General features: G+C 57.4%; 2 protein-coding genes across 9 annotated transcripts in view; both read left to right on the top strand.

Moving 5' to 3' along the window:
• ANK1 (ankyrin 1) overlaps positions 1–10912 on the top strand; it is a 225514-nt gene extending 214602 nt beyond the window's left edge. For 2 of the 5 annotated variants that reach the window (XM_066380407.1, XM_066380402.1), the window contains 4 exons: positions 824–907; positions 1887–2018; positions 2276–2411; positions 8351–10912. In XM_066380407.1, coding sequence (XP_066236504.1) covers positions 824–907; positions 1887–2018; positions 2276–2374 — 315 coding nt within the window. In that variant the 3' untranslated portion in view covers positions 2375–2411; positions 8351–10912. The remainder of the gene's footprint in view (positions 1–823; positions 908–1886; positions 2019–2275; positions 2412–8350) is intronic. The other 3 variants (XM_066380405.1, XM_066380406.1, XM_066380404.1) reach the window with 3 other exon arrangements.
• A 2333-nt stretch (positions 10913–13245) lies between these two features.
• On the top strand, positions 13246–19802 carry NKX6-3 (NK6 homeobox 3). 4 transcript variants are annotated; one of them, XM_066383554.1, is made up of 5 exons: positions 13246–13971; positions 16123–16176; positions 16797–16966; positions 17250–17297; positions 18341–19802. In XM_066383554.1, the coding sequence occupies exons 1-5, from the start codon at positions 13590–13592 to the stop codon at positions 18578–18580; spliced, it is 894 nt and encodes a 297-aa protein (XP_066239651.1). In that variant the 5' UTR covers positions 13246–13589; the 3' UTR covers positions 18581–19802. The 4 variants fall into 4 exon arrangements, with proteins under 4 accessions (XP_066239651.1, XP_066239654.1, XP_066239653.1 ...); XM_066383557.1 differs by lacking the exon at positions 16123–16176 and having other exon boundaries at positions 13247–13971; positions 18341–19799; XM_066383556.1 differs by lacking the exon at positions 17250–17297 and having other exon boundaries at positions 13247–13971; positions 18341–19799.
• The last annotated feature ends 915 nt before the right edge of the window (positions 19803–20717 follow it).

Below are 20717 nucleotides of genomic sequence, written 5' to 3'. Positions count from 1 at the left end.
CAGGGCTGGAGCTGGAGGTGGGCGCCCCGGAGGCCAGGAGGCCAGGGCTGGAGCTGGAGGTGGGCGCCCCGGAGGCCAGGAGGCCAGGGCTGGAGCTGGAGGTGGGCACCCTGGAGGCCAGGAGGCCAGGGCTGGAGCTGGAGGTGGGCTCCCAGGAGGCCAGGAGGCCAGGGCTGGAGCTGGAGGTGGGCGCCCCGGAGGCCAGGAGGCCAGGAGGCCAGGGCTGGGGGCGCAGTGCTGTGAGGTGTGTTGTGAGGAGTTGGGGCAAGGCGCAGGAGAGATGTTGGAAGAGAAGGCCCCTGGAGACAGGCTCTGCACTGGAACCAGAACCACGTGCGGCCCTCACTCAGACCACCACTCTCTGAGAGCTGAGAAAGCTCAGCTCTGGGACTTAGCAGGCCTGTTCCCATCCTGCATCTGTCCACGTTCCACTCAGTGAGATTGTGTCTGCTGAGGGCTTTCTTCACTGTAAAGTGCTGTAGAAATATAAATTAGGTGCCTCACTTCCTCTCCTGGTCTCCTCCATAAAACTCGCGTAATCGTCCCTGTTTTGCCTGCTGCCTGGTGCTGTTGCAGAGCTGAGCACGCAGAGCTCTTGGAAGCTCTGGCTCCATACTGTCCTCGGGTCCCCTGGCCCCACGGGGCACCGCTCGCCCTTGGAGCGGGCGGTTTGGCCGCCGCCACTGGCTGAGTTGGAGTTTCCTGCTGGGGTGGAGATCTATCGAACCGTGACTGTTGCTGCTGTTCAGTTTCCTCATCCTCCAATCCTGTTCCCAAACCTCCATCTATCCATCTTGAGTTTTCTCCCTTTCTCTAATTGCAGGGAAATGAGCTTCAGAATATTCCAGGGGAGCAAGTGACTGAGGAACAATTCACAGATGAGCAGGGCAACATTGTCACCAAGAAGGTGGGTGCAGAGAGTCCCCTAAGCTGGGGGGAGGAAGGAGGGATAACAGGCCGGCGGTGGACGCACTTAACAGAGGGGTAAGCATGGCTCAGACCAAACGCTTCAGTGCTGGACGCTGCTGTGTTCTGTGATTGAGACGGGGCGGTCCTCACAGCCACTTTGCTTGATCCAGCCTGAACTGAGCTCCTGCTACACTGTCCCAGAAGGACCAAGCCCCATGGAGCAAGCTTAGGCTGTGATGCCTAGCCCTGACAAGAACTGTAAGACAGCAATGTGATGGTCCCCAGACTATCACCGGCCTCTTAAAATAAAAAGGATATGGACATGCCTTGAATTGGTAGCAGATTTTAACTCACTAGATATGACGTCAAGGTTTGGGCAGAAGGAGAAAAAAAGGAGCAAAGGGAAGATGTTGTAGGTGCTCCCCTGAGTGCTGCTCACACTGCACGGAACAGACCCCGCATGTCCATCTGTTCTGCAGACGAGTTTCCTGCGGGCAGGGAATCCCGTCTTTATGTGTTCACCTTGCACTCCCAGCACATGGTGCGTGCAGAGTAGACAGTAGTTAGAATATTTGAGTGCGTGAGTGAGGGGATGGGGGGGTTGAATTGAATTACTATAGATGAAAAGGAAATGTCCTCTGCCCTCAGGGGCTTACAGGCGTACTAGGAAGACAGAGTAAACTTCCACGGAAACCAAGAGGCCGAGGAAATTTGTGGGCCAGAGAGAAGTTATGCACGGTACAGCCTTGGTCATTAATTAAAGACGTGCTAAGACCTCTCCGTAAATTCTAGTCCCTCTGAGACTGTCCAGGGCGAGCACTTCCACACAGTGATGAGAGAGTGAGCGACCTGCCCTTGTTCTTGCATCTTTAAGACGAAGGCTACTGCTCCCCCCACATTATTCCTGGGGACCCGCTGTTTTCAAGCCCTGTCTTGATGGCTTCACCGGCCCCTTCTTCCTTCCCTTTCTTTTCCAGATCGTTCGCAAAGTTGTTCGACAGCTAGACTCACCTGGTGCCGAGGAACACGAGGAGGTGATTGTTGAGGGGCCCCTGGAAGACCCTAGGGAGATGGAAGCTGATATTGATTACTTTATGAAACACAACAAGGTACTGCGGTGGCCGCAGCCTCGGGGCACTGGCTCTTCCGAGCGGCCCGGCACCTGTGCCTGCAGCTCACCTCTGCACCAGCCCCTCTGGGTTTCAGCCTGCCCTGTGCTGACCTCTCCGCGCTCCCCCTGCGTCTTCCTGTCCCCTGGGGCCAGTGTTTCCATGGTCCCCGAATGATGCCTTTCATTCTCTTGCTTGTTTGCTGCCTGTCTCTCTGTGCGATCCGTCCTGCGTTCTGTCTCTGCTGCTGTCTCCAGGTGGAGCTGAGAGGGAGTAGCCTGAAGCCGGACCTGATAGAGGGCAGGAAGGGGGCTCAGATAGTGAAGCGGGCAAGCCTGAAAAGAGGGAAGCAGTGATCTGGAGCACTCCCCCCCTCAGATGGCCTCTTTGGAGGTAACACAGTCTTCTGCATCCTTTCTGCATGGCTTGGTCTTTGTGGAGTGGCTGCTCCTGGCCTCACCCCGCCCCCCACCGAGCCAGGCAGGATGAACAGCGTGGCTGGGGTCATGAGGCATAGATTCTCGGTTCTGAGGCTCAGTTTCCTCATCAGGAAAACAGAGTCAACGAGATCTGCTGACCTTCCTTCCAGGAAGTGAAAAATAACCTGGATGAGTGAAAGTGCTTGATGATCCCAGCAGTAACATTATTCTGGAAACCAAGCAATGGGGATCCGGAGGATGGGGTCAGGGCATCAGAGAGCGTAGCCGAGTCTGTCTAGACCGGGGGTCGGGAACCTTTCTGGCTGAGAGAGCCACGAACGCCACATATTTTAAAATGTAATTCCGTGAGAGCCATATAACGACCCATATACGTTATGCATTATCCAATAAAAATTTGGTGTTGTCCCGGAGAACAGCTGTGATTGGCTCCAGCCACCCGCAAAAAGGAAAATGAGTGGTAGGAAATGAATGGATTGTAATACATGAGAATGTTTTATATTTTTAACGTTATTATTTTTTTATTAAAGATTTGTCTGTGAGCCAGATGTAGCCATCAAAAGAGCCACATCTGGCTCACGAGCCATAGGTTCCCGACCCCTGGTCTAGACTGTGCTAGTCCAACCCTCAGCCCAGGAAGCACTCCAACAGTGGCAGACTTAGAACTGGACTGTCCCTTGAACCTAAAACCCTATGGATGTCCCCACCAGCCCAAGGCTCCTTGGTGTTTCTTGAAACTTGTTGCTCTCCTGCTTTCTAGAAAAGGGTGAAGTGACCAGGCCCAGGGGTGGACCGTGTTTTCCCCACCAGTCGGGAGGGCTGTCAGGCTTTGGTGCACGGCGTGTGTGAGCACGGGGCAGTGTGGCGGAGCAGCCGGGTGTGCGGTGACGTGTCGCGGTGACGTGGAGTGGAGGAGGGCCGTGACCACGCGGTGGCGGAGGCTCTGCCGTGGGCCGCGCAGTGCTGGGGGCTTCAGCGGCCAGCTCTGACCTCGTCCTCCCTGAGGGATCCTGTACTGAGCTGCCCCGAGGCTCCTCGCTGCGCCCAGCTCGGGGCAGCTCAGTACAGGGTGCGTCGGGGTGGGGATCGGCAGGCGGCGAGGAAGCACTGTGGCCCCGCGCAGCACTGGCCGGGTCGTGGCCATTGAAACCCTCCGAGCCTGGCGCTGGGCGGAGCGGCAAGCCGGCTCTGGCTTTCCGCGTTGGGCAGAAAGCGGGGGCCCTGCCTCCGCGCCGCAGCCGCCGGAAGTGCTGACTCGGGGCTTCCCGACATGCCGCAGCTCTCAGGCAAAACAGAGGGCTGGCGGATCCAGTTCTAGGGTAAAATTAGACCTGACTCCTCAGCAGCTGAAGGAGGTCACAGTGTTAACCCTGGCCCTGCCGGGGGGCCCACCGGGATGCTGGTGGAGGAGCTTAGCTATGATCAGTCCTAGAAATAATCCAGAGATGCAAATATTATAATTAGAAAAAGCAGAGAGTGGAAACAAAAGTACACTGTTCGGCCTTACGTCCCATATGGCGGTGGCAGCAGGGGCTCTAAATTTCGGCTTCTCTTTGGCTCGGGCTCTACCGACATTCCTGAACGGGAGGAGAGAGCCAGCCCAGGAGCCAGCGTGGGGAGAAGGGCAGAACCTAGGAATATTTTATTTTACTTTTCTGTAGACGATCTGTCGGCATCACCCATAGGCGGACGTGCATCCGGACCACTGGGTGTGGGTGTCAGGAACACACAGCAGCCTGGCTCCAGCCCAGGGCTGGGGCCTCTGTCCAAAAAAGGCCTGGGAAGTGTGTGGTGAGGACAGTGATGAGAGCCAGTGGCGAGGCAGGCCCTGCCGGGTCCCCGGGAGCCTGGCGGGCGGCCTGCAGTGCTCTGCCCTCCCGGCGAGGCCGGCTGCAGAGAAGACGTGACAGGCTGAGAGCTCTCTGGCCCGTCCTGGATCCCGTCGCCCCCTCGCAAGCATGCACGGCCAAGCTCCGTTATCTGCGGAGTCTCTACGTGCAGGTTCATCTACTAACTCACGTTCAAACTAACACTCATCACTTGCGGACACATGCGCAGTGGTGATAAACTTGAGTTGCCTTGTGTGCAGGTTCCCAGCTGAGGTCAAACGAGGCGGTGCTCTGCCTTCTTGTTTTAGCTCTCACACTACAAACAGGTGTCTCTTCTTGTAGTCTATTTAATGCCAGGGGTTGATTTTTCTTTTCTTTTCTTTTTTTGCATTTTGGGGCTATCTTTTGATTTCTCTGTTTAAAATGGCCTCCATGGCTAGTGCTGAAGAGCTGTCTAGTGCTCTGAAATGGGAAGGCTCTGCTGTGCCTTATGGAGAAAACGTCTGTGTTCTATACGTGTCGTTCAGACATGAGTTAGAGAGCACTGTTGGCCATGCGTTCAGTGTCAATGAGGCAGTGATATGTATTAAAGAAGGTGTCTCCTAACAGAATCACACACTAGAACAAGGCTGTGTATCCACTGGTTGACAAAACTATTGTGAACAGAGGCAGGCAGGAACCTGACGCTGCCTCTTCCTTAGGAGCCGCGGGTCAGTATTGGCTAATCCAGGGTGCCTGGCAGCTTCTTAGAACATTACTGCAGGTGACGAGAATCAACTGAATGCATTTCAGAGGGTGACAGCTAGGCTTTGGGGGGGGTCTCGATTGAAGGCCTGGTTCCTCTAATTTGCAAGTTGTGTTACCTTACATGAGTCATTTAACTGCCCTGAGCTCTGTCTCCTCTGGGGAGGATGAAAATAGTCCCTTCTGAATGTGTGTGACACTTCAGTAGAAAGGTGTAAGGAGAATCCTGGTAGCCAGGAGCGCTGCTGCGAAGGTGAAGGAGAACACACGTCTTCCGGCACCCCATCAATCGCGGCTCTTGTTTGCAGTGTGACCAGGGCAGGTCGATCGACCTCTCGACGCCTTGGGTTCCTTTGCCAGGATATTCCCCTTACAGGGTGGTTATGGTGATCGATGAGTTTGCGTTTGTGAAAGGGCTTTGTAAATTGTCAAGTCCTCATCCACTGTTCCTCAGAGTGTTACCGCATCCCTGCAACTCAGTCATTCAGGGGTCTGGTTAAAATGCAGGTTCCCGGTCCTGGCCCAGACCGACTGAATTGCAATTCTGGAATTCACGCTTCTTCACCAGCTCCCCAAACTGATCTTTATGATACGGAAGCGTGAGCTCTGCTGGCGATTCTGGTTTTCCCTCACAAACCTCCTAGAGGGGTTGAGACCCAGTTGCAGACTTCCTATGTAGAAGGTGAGCTGAAAGGAACGACGGTCATGGTTTGTCCAGAGATGTGAAACGCCCCCACGGGCAGAGCCCCCATCCCTGGTGAGGACTGAGTAGACCCCAGCCGCCCCTTGTGATCCCCACAGTCACTCCCACCTTGGGAAGAATTTTGTATCTAAGGCCTGGCGGGTGGGGGAGGGGTGCTTTCTGGAAGTTTTTAAGAAGTTAGGCAATTGCTATTTAGTCCAGGCCTGATTGTTTAAGGCAGAGAGTAGCAGCTGGTGGATTCTGCTTTGTGCCCAAGTATTGAGAGCCAAAAGCAAGGGTGTCAGTGCTGCTAGAGCGGCAGCGTGGAGCAGGGCAGCTGGAGGGCCGTGGCCGGGAGCTGGGGCCTCTGGCCGGGTCCTCTGCAGCCCTCTGAGTCTCTCTGGCTCCGCCGCTGGGACTCCCCAAACACTGCAGCCTGAAGAGGCTGCTGGGTGTTGTTTTGTTTCATTTTGTTTTTCTTTTTAAGAGACACTTTCCATTCAGACACTGTGGTTGCAAGATTTGTGTTAGCTCTGACCACAGAATATTTTAGTAAGTTTAAAACTTAATCATCTCAGTGGGAAGGCGCAGGGAGGCAAGAGGCGTGTTTTATTGGGCTGGTTTAAGTTACAGTCTGTCCTCACTCCCAGACAGAGCAGGCGCATTGGAGTCTGGGGTGCAGGAGAGAGGAGGGAGCTGCAGACACTGGGTAGAGGGCGGGAACAGGTGGGCCAGCTCAGAGAGGAGCTGAGGAGAAGAACCTGCCCCGTGCAGCCACGAGGAGCGGCAGGGCTATGTCCTCAGTGCTTCCTGGGGCCCCAGGAGAAGGGGTGCAGGACTGAGGAGAACCAGTGATGAGAGGGAAGGGTTTCCAGAGTCGTGCGGAGAGGAACTAGAGTAAGCCAGTGGCCCTGGCCGGTTGGCTCAGTGGTAGAGCGTCGGCCTGGCGTGCGGAAGTCCTGGGTTCGATTCCCAGCCAGGACACACAGGAGAGGCACCCATCTGCTTCTCCACCCCTCCCCCTCTCCTTCCTCTCTGTCTCTCTCTTCCCCTCCCGCAGCCGAGGTTCCATTGGAGCAAAAGATGGCCCGGGCACTGGGGATGGCTCTGTGGCCTCTGCCCCAGGCACTAGAGTGGCTCTGGTTGCGGCAGAGTGACCCCTGGATGGGCAGAGCATCGCCCCCTGGTGGGCAGAGCATCGCCCCTGGTGGGCGTGCCGGGTGGATCACGGTCGGGCGCATGCGGGAGTCTGTCTGACTGCCTCCCCGTTTCCAGCTTCAGAAAATGCAAAAAAAAAAAAAAAAAAAGAGTAAGCCAGAGTTCTCAGGAGGGCGCCGGGGAGGAGAGGCCTTGCGGGGCGTGGGCAGAACTTCAGCAGAGGAGATTGCTTGGCATCCTTGCCAGGGGAGCTACAAGCAAGGAGAGGGGGCAGGCGGGCACTGGGGTTCGGAAGGCAGGGAAATCTGGACAGTGATGGAGAGTCCTGCCCTCCAGGTGACAGCTCTTTGGAGCCACAGCAGTAGAAAGCCGGGTTTTCTCCCCTTTGTCGCAGCCTCTGGCAAGGAATTTAGCACACCCACCCATCCCTCCCTGGAGAGCTACTCAGAGTGAGTTCATCTTGGTCATCTCTGGCCTCCTCCCCAAACCTGTCATCCATAGGGCCCAAGACAGCTCCATGTGGGGACAAAATAGGTTTCTGCTTTTCGTGTCACTTCCCACCCACCCAGGAGATTGTCAGCTCCTCTTTAAGTGTCCCCCTTTCCCTCCTCCATCCCGAGGTCCCTGCAGACAGAATCCCAAGTGGCTGGTCTTGGAAACAGAGATGCGCCCCAGGTTGGAGGATGAGGCCCTACGGGATGGCAGGGGTGGGTCTTGCGGTGAGACCCAGGCTACAGAGTTTGGAACTGATGCTGTGGCGAAGTGCTGTCTTCCAGCCCAATACACAGCGTCCTAGGGAGACCGCACCTGTCTTCCAAAGATCTCGTGGCCTCCACAGAGGCTGTCCACCCACGGGGCATGGGGAGAGGAGCTAGAGGCGCCTGACAGAGCTGTGGACAAGAGCCGAAGACGCTCTTCCTTTGAAGCCATGAGCTCCTGAGGCCATGATCATGTCTGCTCCCTCCTGGGATCCCAGAGCTGGCACATAGCCGACATCAGTGCGTGCTGGCTGAACTGAACTGAAAAAGTGGAGGGTACTGCGGCCTCGCCTAGCCCCTCTCTGGCACAAGCCCTGGCTCGTGAACACGGCCCCTTTCATAGGTACAAGATCTAGTCAAGGGGGTTTCTCCCCGGATGACGGCACCAGCGTGGGAGCCTCCTGCCTCCTTCCTGAGGCATGGAGCACCCGCACAGGAGGGTTTTCTGGAGGGATCAGCCGCTCGGCAGGGAACAAGTCTAGGCCAGGTCAGCTACCTCTCAGGGGCGGCCTCTAGATGGGGGAGCAGGGGAAGGATGGCTGGTATTTCAGGAAGGCCAAGGGCCCTGGACTCCACACTTTCCTGCTCATCACCTTGCTTGGGGAAGCTGCTTTTCCTGAATCAGACCCTGCCTGAGCAACCAGCACAAAACTCGGTATCTGAGGTCTTTGCTGGGAGTTGTACCTTTAAATTCTAAGTGTCTCCTTCTCTCTGTGTCTCTCAGGGTCACACCTCAACACCCAACCCTTGAAGTCCACACACTCTGCCATGCACACAGGAGGAGAGCTGGACCGGAGGGCTGCACACGGCGCACATGTTCCTCTAGGCTAACGGCATGATCTCCGTAAGGGACTTCCTTTAGTCTCCTATTCGCATGAATGACTGGCTGTAGACGCATGACCTACAGTCCTCAATCCTGCCTCTAGCGACAACGGATCTCTGTCGGGAATCAGGACAAAAGCAGCAGGAAGGGGGGAGAGAGAGAGAGAGGCATAGAAGACGAGCGCAAGAGAGCGCAGGAGCGCAGAAGTGAACAAGGGCTCTTTGTGGCTGGGTATGATATATTTTTTTAAACTATTTTAATTTTGACTTGTTACAGGGTACTTATTTTTTCAACCTCATCTGTAAGAAATCCATGTGGGCTTCCTGGAAAGAAACAAAAAGAGAGAGAACTAGGCATGAAATCAGTTCAACACCTTAACCCTATGTCCTCATCGGCCAGCCTCCCCTACCCGCACACACCTCCATTCCATTTGTGACAGTCCCCTCCCTTCCCCAGCGGACCGCTCCCCCAGAACGCTCTACATGGCATTGAGGACACACACACACACACACTTCTCCCCTCTACTCAGTATACACACAGATTTTACTGTGATGTCCGAAGCTGTATAGAATCTCCTATGGGTAAACTGGAATTTTTTTATGTTGTCTCTCTCTCTCTCTCTCTCTCTCTCTCTCTCTCTCTCTGCCAGTTTCAGTATTAATCATCTTCCAATGGAAAATCATTACCTTTAGAGTGCATTCGGGGTTCCTTGTGTTAGGGACTTAAGAATCTGAGGTGAGGACCCCAGGCTTAGTTGTAGGGCTCAAAGGGAGCCAGTGCCCCATCTGAAAGGGTCTTCTCTCTCAGTTGGTGGCTGTCCCAGGATTGCACCAGCATGTTCAATAGAGAAGAGGTTTTCTATATCTTCAAGCACTTATATCATAGTCTGTGTTCAAAGTGTAAACTGTACAGTAATCAGCCTTGTGTATATGAAAAATAATAAATACTATGCAAACCAATAGAAACACTTTAGCAGTATGTGCAAAGCACTAACAGCTCAGCTCCCGAGGACTTCTCCAGGCTGCGGGAGAAGGACCTCCAGCCTGTCTTTCAGTGAAAGAGGAAGGGAGTAGGGCTGGTGAATGTATCTACGGGTTCTCAGAAGTCAGCCACCACCCCCAAGGTCTCCCGGAGCGAACTTGGTGCTCTAAGTCCAGGCAGCCTGCAGGAAGGGGGGCCCAGGCTGGACAGCCTCAGGGCCCCCACTCTGACCAAGCCCCTGCACCCCACCAGGAGAGGCAGGTGAGGGGCCCACTCCTGACCATATGCCCAGGGGAGTGAGAGCCGGAGGAGGAGAGAGCAGCTGACCACCAGGAGGCCTGGGACTAGGAAGGAGATCCTCCTCCCTTGGCCAGGCCCCTGGTCAGAGCTGGTAGGAAACAAGACAGCTGGCTGTTCCTCGCCTCGGTGCCACCAGGGAAGAGCCTTAAAGTTACACTAGAGCCTCCGGCAGAGGGAGGCCCGAATCAGCACAATCCGGCCCCGCCCTGAGCCGCGGGAGCCCTCCAGGGCCAGCGAGAGACTGGCAAGCTCGTCACAGAGCCTCTGTTCGTGGGTGTCCAGTCACCATCCTCCCTGCCACTCTTCTGACGTGTCCCCAGAACACATTCACACCTCCAAGTAGCACAGAAGCTCCCCCGTGTCAGAGCCCCCCCCAGGCCCCGGTGCCTGTCGCCGGCTGCACGGGTCCCAGCAGAGCCGGGCGGCCGAGCCGAGGGGAGAACCCCGGGCGCCGCGGAGCCCCCGCCGGCCCGGCCGAGGCGCTCCAGTTGGTCCGGGAGGTTTTGCTTTTGCTTTCAGAAGAGCCAGCCGGGGCGGTGGGGGCGGGGGTGGGGATAGGGGCGGCAAACTGCCGGCTTCAGGTCCCCAGGACTGCCCCTGAGCAAGTGCAGCCCCGCCCTCCAGGCGGCGCAGGAGCGCAGGGCTGCTCCGCTGTGGGCGCTATGGCTCTGCTGGAGCGTGCGCCCGGCCGGCACCCCCGGCCCGGCCACTCGGCCCAAAGAAGACAGGCGCAGGGCCTGCCTCCCGCCCCGATCCTGTACCTTCCTGTCCCAGGCCGCCGCTGCAGCTGCCCCCGGTAGCCCCTCGCAGAGCCCCCGGCTGCCCGCGGCCCCAGCCTGTGCTTTGGCACCTTCCGCTCCATAGGTATGGCTGCTTGGCCCCGCGGCCGGCCCTCGGCGGCATGGCTGCCCGCTCCAGTTGCTAGTAGGAGCTGTTAGGGGAGGAGTTTGGGGTCTCCACACGATGCCTAGAGAATGCTGCAGTCTGCACATTAGACGCTTTTTAGAAGTTTTGGAATTACCTTGATTTTTCTAATTGTTATGAAAATAAATCTTTTCTTGACTCTCTCCCACATGCTCTGTAATCGGGAGAGAATTCTCCTTGCCCACTCTGATGTATAGACCATTCTCCCTACACCAGCTGAACAAATGTCAAAATTAATAAAGAAATTGACTCATGGCACAGGGCTCCATCTGTCCTTCTTGGCTTACCCTTGGGGAGTTCGCAGTGCCGAGTGTGAAGCCTGGGGTGGGAGTCAGCAGGGTGGCCTGCACCCCAGGGAGCTGCCCACCCTCTGGAGACCTGGACAGTCCCCCTTGATCAGGGCCACCTACCCTGGGAAAAACTCCCCAGCCCCTGAGACAAGAGAGCAGATTTCTGTCCCACCTAGTGACTACCACAGATGGGGGCAAGTCCGAGGTGGGGGCACCATAAACCAGAAGGGACACAGCTGAGCCCACAGCTGGCATACACTCAGGGGGACCCCCAGCTGGCATACACTCAGGAGGACCCACAGCTGGCATACACTCAGGGGGACCCCCAGCACTGCCTGTGAAGGCATCTGGCCCCTGCACTCAATGCCGTTCAAAGTTGAAGGACTTTCGAGAAAATCACCGTGTTCCTAACAGTTAGTTCCTAATGCCTCGTGCAAGGCTGGCCATCAAGCTGGCCTCAGCTTCTCATCTGTCAAATGGGGAAATGGATTAAATGCTTGTTAAAATCTCTTCAGTGTGGCATCCTGGGACCTCCCAGAACATGAATGACTTTGTCGAGCTTGGCATTAAATAAGAACGAAATCATTCGCTGCAGCTTTTCTTTCTTGTAAGTCCCCATCATTGCAGGGTGACAAAGTCACAGCTACAGGCTCCTAGGAATGCTCCCCACTCTCACTCTGAAGCTCCTTTCTCAGTATCAGAAAAGCCATCAAACCAAGGAGCCAGCCGGGGGGCTGTGCAACCTCATGGCCCAGAGATTTCAAAAGCACATGTTCAGAATCACAATTGCCTGGGGCTGGGGCTGGGGCTGGGGGTGCGACCCTAGGGTTCCTCATTAAGTTTCCCAAAATAGCAGGTTGGTAGCACAACCAACTCAGATGGATAAGAACCTTTTATCCTGTTTTTAATCCAAAAATTTTTTTTCTAGAAAAAAATCCCACACGTAGCTTTGGTGAGGTCTTTCCTGCATTAAACTACACATACACTATAGAGAGCAAGGCTCAGGGACTAATTTCACCATGAGCAGATGGCAGCATGGGGAATCGGGCTCTGAGTGAGAGGAAGGTCCTCCCTGAGTCCTGGGTCCTCAGCCTCCTGCTTGAAACCAAGCTTGAGAAAGGGCACTTCTGTCTCCCACCTGCCAAAGCATGCCTACGGAGAGGTCAGAGAGCCAAGGAGCCACAGCCTAGTCGGGAAAGGTGTTGGGACCACCAGGCAGCAGAGGGACAGAAGTCCACTTGTCTGGCAGTCATGATTTTTCCTGTCAGTCTGCCTGTTCAGATCGTGGCATGCTGATTTCCATTAAAAAACAAAAACTTCAAGAAAGCATGCTGCCCCGTACATAAATAACCCAAATTATTGACCACTATTTCCATTTGTCAAATGAGAGCCCCATTCCAAGAAAAGCTTCATATATTGTAAATATTCATTGGAAACAAAAAGGCATGTGGGTGCTCTGCAATTCAATCTAGTTTCATCTATCAAAATTCACTAAGAGCCAACCCAGTGCCCGGCACAGGGAACCACGGCTGAATCAACCGCCATCTCAGCCATCCCAGATTTCCAACCCAGGTGCCAAGCCAGACAGAATACAGCAATTGCCCCAGCAGAGGCATAAATGATTCTTTGGTGGAGGAGCAAGGGAGAACAGAGGGGATCAGGGAAGGCTTCCCAGCTGCAGGGGCAGGAAGAGTACACATGCCGGCATGCCTGGAACTACCCCAGACTGCCTGGCAGGCTCCCACCCCCAGGCTCTCGGGCCAGTCAGGGAGATTTGCAACCCTCCCCAAAGCCCAGTCTCCCCACTTACCCATCCCAGCATGGTAGGTAGGCATCCCCGCTCAGACTGCACGTTCCCTCAGAGGCTTGGGCACCTGCTCACAAGGGGCCTGGCTGAGCACCTCAGGACAGCGACCCCTGAGCAGGGCCTCCTTGCCTTCAGGGGAGCAGCAGCAAGAACTGTGACTGACTGCTAGCAGCTGCCTCAGGAGCCTCCAGGACCCCCACCCACCCACCTCTTTCCGGATGCTGGACTTGGGGATCAGGAGCAGTGGACCCTCTGAGAATGAAGAGCTAATAGAGTATGCTCTCTCTCTTTCTTTCTCTCACGCACACACATGCACACACACACACACACACACACACACCCTGGCTGATTTTACAGTCAATCTTTCAAAGTGCAATTTGTCTAGGAAAAGCCAATGTGAGGCCCATGTGGATTTCAACCAATGGCGACGCAGCTGGTGCAGCGCAGCCAGTCTCTGGTCTGTATTCTAATGGCCCATATCTTTATCAGGGAAATGTTGCTTCTCCGAACTTAAAACTTCTCATGAAGGGTCCCCAGACTCACAGGCAGAGGAGGGGTCTGAGCTGAGGCGTGGGGAATCGCCTTTCTCCAGGCCTGGCAGGGAGGGAGAGAAGGGGTGCAGGTGAGGCCTCTCACCTGTCCCGGAGCACCTGACTTCCGAGCAGCTGACGTGGGTGCCGGTCCCCGGGCAGGGGCTGGGCCGCTGCCTTAGGTGGGAGGGCAGTCTGCTTTGGACCCCCCCAAACCTGCCATGGGGTTCTGGGTCAGAGGGCGGGGTCTCAGGGTTTAGGGGCCTGGGTTTGGTCTTCCTGCCCTCCCTCACCCTGACCCGGGGAACATGGAGTCCAACCTGCAAGGGACGTTCCTGCTGAACAACGCGCCGCTGGCTCAGTTCTCAGAGGTGAAGGCCCCCATGTGCCAGTACTCCATGCAGAACTCCTTCTACAAGCTCAGCCCCCCGGCGCTGGGCCCCCAGCTGGCCGCCGGGACCCCCCACGGCATCACGGACATCCTGAGCAGGCCCGTGGCCACGCCGAACAGCAGCCTGCTCTCCGGCTACCCCCACGTGGCCAGCTTTGGTGGACTGGGCTCCCAGGGGGTCTACTACGGCCCCCAGGTGGGGAATTTTTCCAAGGCTGGGAACGAGTACCCCGCCCGGACCCGGAACTGCTGGGCGGACACGGGCCAGGACTGGCGCGGCGGGCGGCAGTGCGGCAACAGTGAGTACAGGGGACCCCGGGTGGGGGGGCAGGGGTGTCATAGGGGACACTCATAGTGAGTGCGGCACCAGTGAGTACAGGGGACCCCGGGTCGGGGGGGCAGGGGTGTCATAGGGGACACTCGTAGTGAGTGCAGCACCAGTGAGTACAGGGGACCCCGGGTTGGGGGGGGCAGGGGTGTCATAGGGGACACTCGTAGTGAGTGCGGCACCAGTGAGTACAGGGGACCCCGGGTCGGGGGGGGGGCAGGGGTGTCATAGGGGACACTCGTAGTGAGTGTGGCACCAGTGAGTACAGGGGACCCCGGGTCGGGGGGGGCAGGGGTGTCATAGGGGACACTCATAGTGAGTGCAGCACCAGTGAGTACAGGGGACCCCGGGTCGGGGGGGGCAGGGGTGTCATAGGGGACACTCGTAGTGAGTGCAGCACCAGTGAGTACAGGGGACCCCGGGTCGGGGGGGCAGGGGTGTCATAGGGGACACTCGTAGTGAGTGCAGCACCAGTGAGTACAGGGGACCCCGGGTGGGGGGGCAGGGGTGTCATAGGGGACACTCGTAGTGAGTGCAGCACCAGTGAGTACAGGGGACCCCGGGTTGGGGGGGGCAGGGGTGTCATAGGGGACACTCGTAGTGAGTGCGGCAACAGTGAGTACAGGGGACCCCAGGTTGGGGGGGGGCAGGGGTGTCATAGGGGACACTCATAGTGAGTGCAGCACCAGTGAGTACAGGGGACCCCGGGTCGGGGGGGGGCAGGGGTGTCATAGGGGACACTCGTAGTGAGTGCAGCACCAGTGAGTACAGGGGACCCCGGGTCGGGGGGGCAGGGGTGTCATAGGGGACACTCGTAGTGAGTGTGGCACCAGTGAGTACAGGGGACCCCGGGTCGGGGGGCAGGGGTGTCATAGGGGACACTCGTAGTGAGTGCAGCACCAGTGAGTACAGGGGACCCCGGGTCGGGGGGGCAGGGGTGTCATAGGGGACACTTGTAGTGGACCGCACCTGCCGCCCACCTCTCCTCAGTCTCCATCAGAGAGCCCAATTCAGAAGCTCAGACACCTGGACCCGTCTCCCAGCTGCATGTAGGGCACGACTCTCCTCTCTCTATCCCACCCCATCTTGCTCGGACAAGGTGTCCTGCCCCCCACTCCCTACCCCGTACCAGCCGCCACCTCAGCTGCCCTGCTAGGGGGCCTGGAAATCTCTAGGTCTGGGGAAGACCACGTAGCCCACACCTGCCCAGCGTAGGGTCCAGCAAGCAGCTCACCGTCCTTCTCCCACCCAGAAACCATGTCTCCACTTCATCCAAAGCGGGCAAATGCTGTCCCCAGTGAGGAGAAGTGGCCACGCATCACCTTCCCAGAGAGCCCACTCACGCCCCGGCACCACTCAGAGACACATAATGCGCACTGAGCCCATTGCGGTCCCACCTGTGGGCCCGGGGGCTTGCTTCTTACCACCCTCCTCAGGGTGTCTGGCAATAGTGGCCACGACAGCTGCCTGGCCCCCCAGGGGCAGCTGCCCTGCCACATCCAACTCGGCTGTGGCTGTGGTGGGGGCTCTCCTCACCCTCCCCATCCCCAGCCTTGTTTGCAGAGAACTGGCCCATCCTGCTAGCCAGGGGCTGGAGGAGGGGTAGGCCCTGCACAGACGGGTGAGGCTCCCTGGGAGGCAGGGAGGGTGACAATGGCTTCGAAAGCCATCGCTGTGCCATGCTCAGGGCTGGGGGCAGAGGGAGCCAGCACTGCTGTCCGGACGCGGGGCTGCCCACTGCAGTAGGGGCGGCCAAGGAAGCCCACGGCACGCGGCCTCCCCTCTGCTGCCCGGCTCCAGGGGGTCGCACTGCCTGGCAGCCCAGCCCTTACTCAACCTGAAACACAGCGAGCCCCCTGGGGGTGAAGGCCCCCATCTCTTGGAACCTATTTTATAACCTGATTTGGGGGGTGCTTCAGGCCTCAAGCAGTCTCCCTCTCAACTCCACCCCCCTCCCCCCCCACACACACCTCTCCACACTCCTGCTCTTCAATCCTGGAGCACGCACATCCACACAGGAAAATACCTAAGAAAGTCAGTGGTTGAGTTAACAAAGGGAGAGAGGACTGAAGGGGACGGTCTCTCGGGAGGTCTCTTTCTGTGATTCAGTTTCTTTACTTAGAACATGAGGAGACAGGACATGGGCCATCAGGCCGCACTGAACAAGGTCCAACAGGTGGGCATTCTGCTTACCCTGAGCCCACCGCCTTCCAGCCCAGATCCTTCCTAGCAGGCTGCCTTGGCTGGGCAGAGGGTCAGGTCTGGGGCCTCTGTGTCCATGCTGTCCTGTGGGGATGACTCCCAGGCCTGGTGACAAGGGACAGCTGTAGCATGGGGCTTAAGTCTCTGGTTCCTGGAGACCCAGGAAATGGGATCCCAAGACTAGGGAAGTCAGGAAGAAAAGAATCTTCAGATCCCTCGGGCCCTAATTATTGGTAAAAGGTGCCTGATCCATTTCTTGGTGTCCCTGAGACCAAGGGGAAACTGCTTTTGCTCCTGGGAGGAAGGTAGAATCACCAAGTAACATTACCCAAAAAGGCACAGTCCTGGTGGGTCCCTAGCTCCCTCTGTCTCTAAGTAGCTGTAACCTGGGGCCTTCCCACCTGGACATGGCAGAGGTCAAAGTCACTGTTCTCAGAATGTCAGGAATGCTGCTCATGTGCGAGGTGTCATGACCTGCCCCCCCCCCCTGCCCCCAACCTCAGTGGCTTCTCTGTAGGAGGGAGCTGGCCCCGGGGGAGAGGCAGTGCAGGGCCTCACTCACCCTGCTAACCGCACTTGTCCTTCCCCCGCCAGCCCCGGACCCCCTGAGCGACAGCATCCACAAGAAAAAGCACACTCGACCCACGTTCACCGGGCACCAGATCTTTGCCCTTGAGAAGACCTTTGAGCAGACCAAGTACTTGGCTGGCCCCGAGAGGGCAAGGCTGGCGTACTCCCTGGGGATGACCGAGTCGCAGGTCAAGGTGAGTGTGTGGGAGAAGGTGTCTGCCTGGCAGTGACACGCCTGAAGGACAGGATGCCACCTCATGGGAGAGAGGTGGCCTTGCTCTCCCAGCAACCCCAGCTCTCAGTGCGGGGTCTCCTGTTGTTTGGACACTGCCTACCCACCCAACCCTAGAGATGATGATAGTTACCTTACCCAAAGCATGGCTGTCACGACTGAGCCCTATTTTGAGAGCCTTATTTGTAGCATCTTATTTAACCATGACAGTAACGGTGAACTGGCTATTACCATTCATTTAACAGACAAAAGAACTGTCTCAGCTGAACCTCTTGCTCAAGGTCACCTGGGTGGTAAGTGCAGGGTTGGGAGTCAAACCCAGATCTGTGGGACTCCAGCCTCAGGCTTTCCCCTTCTCTGCAGTCTGGGACAGAAATTGCAAGAGGTGATGGCAGCCTCCGGGCCAGGTCAGGGCTTGGATTCAGACTTGTTCTATTGGCCAGCAGAGGGAGCTGGCCTTGGTTTACCAAACTTGAAATAGAAGGCAACACCTTCTCCTCCTGACGCCCACCCAAAGGAAGTTCAGATGGGAGACCGGATATAGGAAGCCTCAAAGACCCACACAAGGGTCACTCACACAGTTACACACCTGAAATCAGTAAACTGGCTTTTGCTTCCTCAGGTTTCTGGGGGCAACTTGGGCAAATTTGATGCCAGATCTCTCCTGAGGGACTTTGGGTGTGGGGGCCCCGAAGAGGAAAGTTTTGAGCCCATACAGCCCGGCTCTGTGACATGGCGGCGGGTTTAAGGGTGAAGGGGAGGACAGGGGAAGGTGGAACTCACTTCTAGCCCACGCTCAGGGCCCTGGGTCTCCAGCCGCGGGCCGCCCTGCAGCCTGCTGGTCAGCCCAGAGTCAACTCTGCGGAGAGAAAGCTGCGAATCTGGAGGGAGGCAAACAAGGTGGCTCTTACGTATTTTTCTGCTTTAGGTCCTTTTCTGTGCTCTTCAACCGTCTCAAGCATTGAGAATATATTATTGTTATAATTAAGAGGGAAATGTTTAATGAAGGTCAGTGAGAGACTCGGGAGCGCCTGCGTGCCCTCACCTGGGCTAAACTTCCCACCTGGGGCCGCCGCATCCTCCGCTGTGCCCAGGTGGCCACGGGAGGGTTACCGCTCAGCCCAAAGCGCTGCTGCGCTCACAATATTTATTTTTTTATTGCCCCCCTCCACGAAAAACGTAGTGTGAATATTTACAGTTTAATCCACTATTGAGCCATTTATTGACTGTAAAAATAAGGACTGTGTACGCGCCGCCGAGTGGAGTCGCCCTCCTCAGAGGCGCCCCGTGCGCGCGCGCCGCGTGTGTGCGATCCTCGGAGTCTCTCTCGTCCCAGGTGTGGTTCCAGAACCGCAGGACCAAGTGGCGGAAGAAGAGTGCCCTGGAGCCGTCGTCCTCCACGCCGCGGGCCCCTGGCGGCGCAGGCGCGGGCGGGGACCGCGTGGCCTCGGAGAACGAGGACGACGAGTACAACAAGCCGCTGGACCCGGACTCCGACGACGAGAAGATCCGGCTGCTGCTCCGCAAGCACCGCGCCGCCTTCTCGGTGCTGAGCCTGGGCGCGCACAGCGTGTGAGCTCGCCCGGGCTCCCCCGCGCGGCCGCCCGGGCCCCGGGGGGCCGCCTGCCGCCTTCCCCTCTCCCGCCGCCGGCTCGGGGGCTGGGGCGCAGCGCTCACCTGGGACACCGAGGAGGAGGAGGGAGGGGGGAGGAGGTCAGGAGGAAGAGGAGGGGACAGAGGTGGTGGTGGAGGAGCCCGGCCTGGCTAAGGGGGGAGGGAGCAAAGAGGGAGCCGCAGACTGGTCCTTGGACCTGGCACCCTCTCTGCCATCTTGCACCTCGGGGGACCCGGGCCTTGCCCTGCCAGCCCTGCAGAGTCCTAAGTGCACAAGTAGATGAGAGTGACCCAGCTCCGCAGCCAGGGAGCTGGCTGTGGGGTCCCAGACATGCCACCGTGATCCTGCGGGGGCTTCCCCCCGGGAGGCAGCTGGCCTGAGCAAGGGGCTCCCTTCTGCTCTGGGCATTGGGAAGCCCGGGTCCGGTCCTGGGCCCAGGGCGGCTACTGGCTGACCGCGGAAGAAACGATGGCATGTCTAGGATGGTCCCCTCCTCAGACCTTAGGATGGAAGGATCACACTTGAGGGGCCAGAGCCAAATTTATGACCCACTTGGAGGAAAACCACCTCCGTGAGGGGAGATGGGTCCCAGCGAAGAAGAAACACCTGAGACACCCAAACGCAGGGACACACCCCTGGGGAAACAGTCCTCCTGCCTCCCTCCTCCTCTTTGCCCGGGGTGGGGATTCCCCCAGACAGGAGACAGGAAGCCCCCCACTACTGGGAAAGAGGGAGGCTGTAGGCAGAGGCAGAGAAGAGATGAGAGAATCCTCACGGCTCAAGCTGCGCCCCAGAGCCTCCACCTGGGCTTTACTGGGGGCTGACCCAAGGACTGCGGGGAGAGAGGGGAGGGACGGCAGGCTAAAGAACCCCAGAGTTCCCTGCTCCACCGACTGGGGTGCCTGCGCAGGAAGGGGCAGGCTTATGCAGGGAGGAGCTGCACCAAGGGCTGGCATGGGACCTCGGGCCCTTCCTTTCCTCGGACCCCCTGCAGCCTGGCACTGGAGCTAGTGCTGAGGGGGCACTGGCCAGCAAGGTGGTGGTTTTCATCCCAGGTGATTCGGCACTACCAGCCGGTGGGGGGGCTGGGGGAGGTGGGTGGGGCTGACCAGACAAATGCAGCCCAACAGGGACCAAGCGTTTGCCCATCTTTACCGTCTTTTAAAAAATAAAGAGTGAAAATAAAAGTCCCAGAAACGTCCCCATGGCTCCTGTGTTTCTGTAGAACTGGCTGTGGTGTCCATGCCAGCTCTGAGGGCCCTCCTCAGAGTCGGACAGGCTCTGGGGCGACACCAGCGCTCTGGGAGGCCTGAGGTTTGGCATTACATTGGGCAACTTAAAATCTCGTTGGTATATGCCCGGCACAGTCATCTGTGCTAAGTGCTCTGGGGAGGGTTTATTGGGGTTCCTGACCTCCAGGAATTCATAGCCTAGTGGGGAAATTATCTGTTTGGGGAACTCTGTACCACACGGTAAGGAGAATGGGGGGGAGGAAATAAAAGCACTAACATTAACTGAATGCCTAATTTCTCCCACGGTGAAGGTGTGGATTATCCCACTTGACCCACAAGGAAACCTGGGAAGTGAGTACGATACTCATTGCATAGACGAGAAAACTGAGACTCAGAAAGAACCTGAACCAAGTCACAGAAATGGGACGAGGCAGCCCGAGCCCTCACATCTGTTTGCCCTGCCACAAGGTTGCAGCCCCTCGCGGCCTTTTCTGTGAAATGAAAGCTGGAGTGAGGTGTGCGGTCAGGACCCTCCACCTTCAGTGGTCACTGCGAACTCCAACAAGGCCTAGGTAGCTAGCAGTGGCCTGCCCTCTTTGCTGTCCCAACTAGCCCTTCAGCCTGTCCCTAGGGCCCCAGGGCAGGAGGATCTGGTTGGTGGAGTCAGCCTGGAGTGGGAATGAGGGCGGGAGGAAGACCCCAGCAAGGAAGCTGAGGCACCGGCCTTTGATAATAACCCTAGTGCACCCGGATGGCAGGACGACACGACAAGAAAATGTCGACTGCTCTGAAGCACCAACCCTAAATTTGCAATGATGCCCACATGTGGTCTCTCTCCACGTAAAGTGCGAAGGACCCGAGAAGGC

Source organism: Saccopteryx leptura, chromosome 4 (assembly GCF_036850995.1).
Source record: "Saccopteryx leptura isolate mSacLep1 chromosome 4, mSacLep1_pri_phased_curated, whole genome shotgun sequence".
Taxonomy (NCBI): Eukaryota; Metazoa; Chordata; class Mammalia; order Chiroptera; family Emballonuridae; genus Saccopteryx; species Saccopteryx leptura.
The sequence above is the reverse complement of the archived record's forward strand: the minus strand, read 5'-3'. Positions and strand labels throughout refer to the sequence as shown.